Below are 5912 nucleotides of genomic sequence, written 5' to 3'. Positions count from 1 at the left end.
AAGACGGATGAAGTCCACGCACTACTAAAATGTCAGCACTTATTCGTCCCGTGCTTCGCTTTTCTATACTCTTACACGTCAGTACTAAAAGTCAGGGGTACAAAAATAGATCTCTTTTTTTTTTTCTTGAGATGTTTTTTTTTTCTCCTTATTTTTTGTTATTTTAGAAAATTCATAAAAAACTAAAGGTTAGGTATATTGTTGCTCAGTACAAAAAAATGTTTTAGGAGTCCACAAGAGGAGTCTGTTCATTGTTTGAGAAAGTCTCTCGCTCTCTGTCCTCTCCTTTTCTCCGGCTTCACTCTTCAACGCTCTCCTGAGTAGCGGGTGCGTTTAGTCCGTCTGTTGAAAGGGTAGTTGATGAAATCAAAGGGTCTGTGCTCTGCGATTTGGTGTCCCTTGGGCAGCCTCTTCATGAAGTGGACTTCCCGCTGGTGTTGCCTGGTTTTGGAGCCCTTGCGGGGTCTGCCTTTGCGTGTGAAGGCCATGTACCAGCCTTCGTACTTCACATTCTGTAGAGCTGTATAGTTGTTCTCCAGGACTATCTCTGTGAAAATGCAGTCTTTCCCCTGACCGTTTTTCTGTGAGGACAAGACAAAGACAAAATTTTTAGCTCCTGATTGATGGGAAATATGAAGCTTATCGAAAAGTATTTTGGAAAACGTCTGCTCCAGTTTACATAGGGTTTCCCCATACGCACACACAGCATATGCTTAAGTCATTACGATCCAAGATCAAGAGAGAGAAATGACAGCAAAAACCAATGACTTTCCCCTTTCAGTAAACACCAGTGCGGATTCATCCTCTGAGAAAAATAGTTCTTCTAATGTTCATTATAAAGGCATAAAACCTTATTATGTTGAGTCCAGAACGTTACGGTAATATTTTACTTTCTCCAGGACATTAGAAAAATAGATGAACTACTCTAAAAAAAGATGTTCTTTATTGGCATCTATGGTTCCATAAAGAACCCTTCCACTGCATAAAAGGTACTTTCATAGTGGATAAAGGTTATTAAAATGTTCTTCACAATATGGTTATTTTAAGAACTGTTCTTTGAGGAACCCAAAACGGTTCTTCTAAGGCATCACTACAAAAACCGCCTATTAGAATGTTTATTTTTAAGACTGTATATGGTATAGATGGCTTCTAATATAGGCGTCGCGTCATTTTACGTTCATAACAACAGGACCTTTAAACATTATCTGGCCAGTAAATGTAAATGGGGTAAGGAGCCAAACCAGGAGTCCAAACCTTTCCCCAGCCTCTTAACAAAATGGCCTGTTAAAAATGTCGAGTCCAAAACAGAAAAAAAACACTCGCATATCAACCAATAAAAAACAACAACAGAAAAAAACCCTCTCTCATGCAGGCTGTCGTTGGGCGGCCAATATGTCAGATAGCATAAGATCAGGGGTGCCAAGCAGATGGTCCACCTGGCAGGGTGCTGGGAGGTGGGGGCCGAACCTCCATCCCACTTTATTACCATTCACAGCAAGGAGAAGGCACAAATCCACATTGGAACAAGAGTAGCCAGCTAAAAAAAGGAAGAAAGATCCCATTCTTCACACTCGATTTTACCTACTGCAACCAGGAAACGTCTGGTGCCCACTAACAAATAAAAATATAAAACTCTTGTTTGATTTTCTAAACGATCTCCTTGATAATGATACAATTCGGGAAGTCCACAAGCAATTGAACACTAAAAATTGCTACATGACTATATGAGTGGAATTTCTGAATTTATCTGGTCTTTATGAGTTTATGAGTCTGGTCTAGGTATGAGTTCTTCTAATTTTCATTCATTCAAAATCTTGCAATCTGAACAGAAAAATGGCTGAAACATATGCTGTGTGAGTTTATAATACATTATGTAAACTGACCATAACTGACATAATTATTATGGAGACTTTGATATAGACTTTTTCTCATACCTTGCCAATCAGTTTCCCCCTCCTGTTCATACAGATGTAAAAGCCTGTTTCAGCTCCTTTAATTCGAACTCGACTCCCAAATGTGTCCGTCTCCACTATGAGCTTGGCTGTAAAAAAAAAAAAGAAGAAGAAAAAAGGTTTTTTTATTAGATGATGTGACTTGAAAAAGTCTAAATTAAATTTCAGTAGGAAGACTTCATGAGTAAACACACGTGCACATAGAGATACACATACGAGCATAAATATGTGAAATCCAAAGGGACTACTCTTTAGGATTTATGTAAGCTTAAATTCTAGCAGAATGATAAAAACATGTGCACTTCAATTCTTCTGGAAGGAACCAAAGACTTCCTGGCAGGACTTTCAACTTTTTACCTTTTATGCAAGTACATAAACAATATGTGAATTGTAATCGTGTCATCCATGTACCAACAAATAAACAATAAAGAAATCTGAAATATTGAGTTAAATGCACCATTTTGAAAAAGTAAAGTTTTTTTTATTAATTATGAAAAGTATAATGACAGTTATAAGATAATCTGCTGGGACATTGTCTTTCCATGATCTATATTCTCCATGCCAAGAATTAGCACTTGCAGCCATTCTCAGATTCAGCCCCCGTACTCTGAGTGATCGTAAAGAGTTATGGTTCAAATGGAGGGGGTCAGATAACCTGCTGGTGAAGAGCCTAACCACAAGCCCAGAGCCGGAGCCAGGCACTGGCCCGCACTAACAGCCCTGCTGTCTCTACAACATGCTCAGGTGACATGGATGTCACCAAAACCATGCAGGGCTAGAGCCAGCCTTCCAAAAATACCACAACAGAGCTGGTAATTATTGGGTTTTTATGTGGCGAAACCACATAAACGAGGGCTACGAATAAAAGAGATCTGATTTAGGTGAAGTAACAAATTAAATATGTAACAGAAACAAATTGTGTGTAGTGTATCTGATATTTTTGCGAGGACAATTTTAACTAACCTTATCATTGTATAAATTGTCATATTAAACTCATATAAGACGTAATCACTGATGTATTATTTTATAAAACCAAAGACACGTGTTAATTATAGATTCTAGAAATACTTTATTTAGGCTCTATTAGATCTGTCAACAGGACCGAATGACCGTAGAAAGCAAATGCGAGGGTCAGAATTCGGCTAGACATATTTTCATCCTGAGCTGGTCGGGAGAGGAGGGGAACGTTCTTCAGGAAATGTTCAGAAGGTTGAAGTAAGATGAGTTCTAATGGCTCTTCCAGACCCGTGCGTCTCTCTAGAGACTCACCTTCAACAATCTAGAATCCATTTAACATTTTTTGCGCTCCACTGCTTTTTTAACTTCACCAACTGACCAGATGCCCAACAACTCAAGTGCAGTGTATCATAAAGATCCACAAAATAAAGAAACACAAATATAGTTCCAGTTAGAACCAAAAAGGACATTTTCAGCCTGGTTTCACAAAGACCTTTTTATTCTCTAGCTCTTCAGAAAACCTATATATTGGGGCTTTGGACACATTGAAACCTACAATGAAATTATTATGATCTACAAAGAACCATACAGTGAACTTAACCCCCTATACAGCTGAAAAGGACAACTGAAGAACCTTATTAAACATGTTCTTCAACGTATTTTTCTTGAATAAGCCAAATGGAAAACGTATTTAAAATCATTCCAAAGAATCACAAATAGTTTAATGATTTTGTATGAGATAAATAAGGAGAATGCTCTTACCATGCGCGTCACCATCTTCGGCCATGGCGTTGATTTTCTTGTTAGCCAGAACTTGCACGTGCTTGCCACTGGTTCGACTGTAAAGCTGGTAGGTCCGGATTAGTCTACGGCTGACCCGGTCCGTCACCTTACTTTGCTCACTCACATGCTGTGTAAAATTAGGCGGGGACTGAATGGTTACCTGTCAGAAATTAAATACCATATAATCAATACCTGCACAAATTGCTTCATCATTCGTTCATACGGGCCTATAAATCATACTCCCCTCCATATAGGCTAATCATTTAAAATAATACAGTCGCAATTAGAAAATGTATCTGTAACCTTTTCATTTTAAAATGCGCTGAGTGTCATTTGTGGCTTAAAATAAATTACATTTTAAGCCAAATTGCCCTAAACGCTTAAGTTGAGCCCTTTATGTTGGTATGTCCCCACGACATGTTTCATCACTGTCTCGAGGCTGGCATAGGCTGCTTCACGCGCTCATGCCCACGCGCATGTGCCAGTATGTTAGTGTTACCTGCCAGGTTACAGCGCCCACTGTGATACCCATCTGATAAGAACATCCTCTCTTTAGTGTCTTTTAATTTAACGGCTATACGTGCATGTTTTTGCAAAACAACTGTATATATAACCTAAATAATATAATGTATAAATCTTAATTTAGGAGCGCGTGCGGATGCATTCTATAGCTATATTAAAGTATCGATATATGAGAGTAACTATGCTTTACAGTTTCTCTAACGATAAATAATAATAATAATAATAAAGCTTCAAGCATCTAATAAAATGACAGTAAATAAGCATATTTAAAGATGTTGCACATACCTGAGCATAGTAGCAAAACGCAAAGAGGTGAAGGAATCTGCAAAAGAGAAGAAAATCTCACATTAGTCTTTGGAAAGCAAAGCTGTTAATGCGTGAAAACAAATAATAAAGCAAATATACTTACAGATAACTCAATCGTGATGGAATGAGTCTCATGTTGCTGGACGGGAAGGGCCTCGGGAAAAAATTCTGCGTAATTTGCAGGTTTTTAATTTTTTTTTCTTTTCAGGTTTTCCAGTTAAAATGTGTAAAGTCCTGCGCTAGTATCCAAACTGTGACTCGCAACATATGATGAACAGATCAACTGGCAAATTACGAGATCTGCTGCTCAGAAGCAGAAAAAAAAATGTCCAGGATTTTTTTTTTCTTTTTCAGACTGTGACCACTGACAAGTAAAAGCACTAATTGGATTTCCTTCATAAGAACGAGAATGACAAATAAGTGCACTTAACGCAAAACTCACAGCATGTAAACGATTTACTTTTCAAGTTTTAGCGAAAGAGATTGTGATGCACCTAATCATACAGACTCAAGTCTCGTGCTGTCCATGAAGGTGAGGAGCGCAGCAGAAATAGATCCTTTGACGTTTGATCCAGTCTCATGCGTGAATGTCAGTCAGAGGAGGCAGGACAGTGCATCTGATGAGCTTTCTTCAAGAAGCAGTGCTGTGGACTCTCTTATCCCCTCCTCTTCTACCATTGCCAGTCAGTCTCCAATGTCAACCCCGCTCGCGCTGACACCCCTGGTTAAAATGGTAGGGTTGGTCCTGGAGGAACAAGCCCCCTTTTCAATAGAACAAAAGCAGGGGGGTCTCACCCAAACACCCACCCCAAACCATTTTTTAAATATGCCTTCACCTGAGTCCATATACGCACTCTTGAGGAGTTTAGAGGACATTCATAATTTTAGTGAGTAATAAGGTTATTTATAATCAGCATTGAGCAGGACATAATTTAAAATAATAATAATAGGCCTAATTAAAAATAAAAATCTAATCTAACATCCAAATCTTCAATAATCAAGCTAAAATGTGTTCTGATTCTGATTTCAAAACTGAAACCGAGGCTATTGTGCAATGCAGCAGACTGCAGAACTGGTTTGCTGCTGACTTGTGTATTGCAAAAAGAAAGTGTGAGACATATTAAAAGGATTACAGACGATTAGCGTTTTTTTCTCCAAAGAAAAATCCTTAAAACATCAGAAGGATAACACAGGTGTGAAGTGTCCCATTTCTTGTCATGCACTGACAATGCTCTTTAAACTCACATAAAAGTCTGTATGCCTCTGATATGTTAGGCTATTTTATGTTACAGTACTAAATCACGCACATACTTAGTTTAATGCAATTTAAATGTATTTTATTCCTTAAAAATGTCTGTCAGTTTGAGAAGTGCGAACATATAGGCTACATAA

General features: G+C 38.2%; 1 protein-coding gene across 1 annotated transcript; it reads right to left on the bottom strand.

Annotated features, from left to right (window-relative positions):
• Window positions 1-232: 232 nt before the first annotated feature.
• On the bottom strand, window positions 233-5402 carry fgf8a (fibroblast growth factor 8a). The gene is made up of 5 exons (XM_048205066.1): window positions 4624-5402; window positions 4500-4536; window positions 3672-3852; window positions 1935-2041; window positions 233-581 (listed from the first exon to the last, which is right to left on the bottom strand). The coding sequence occupies exons 1-5, from the start codon at window positions 4653-4655 to the stop codon at window positions 306-308; spliced, it is 633 nt and encodes a 210-aa protein (XP_048061023.1). The 5' UTR covers window positions 4656-5402; the 3' UTR covers window positions 233-305.
• Window positions 5403-5912: the final 510 nt, after the last annotated feature.

Source organism: Megalobrama amblycephala, linkage group LG10, assembly GCF_018812025.1.
Source record: "Megalobrama amblycephala isolate DHTTF-2021 linkage group LG10, ASM1881202v1, whole genome shotgun sequence".
Lineage (NCBI taxonomy): Eukaryota > Metazoa > Chordata > Actinopteri > Cypriniformes > Xenocyprididae > Megalobrama > Megalobrama amblycephala.
The sequence above is the reverse complement of the archived record's forward strand: the minus strand, read 5'-3'. Positions and strand labels throughout refer to the sequence as shown.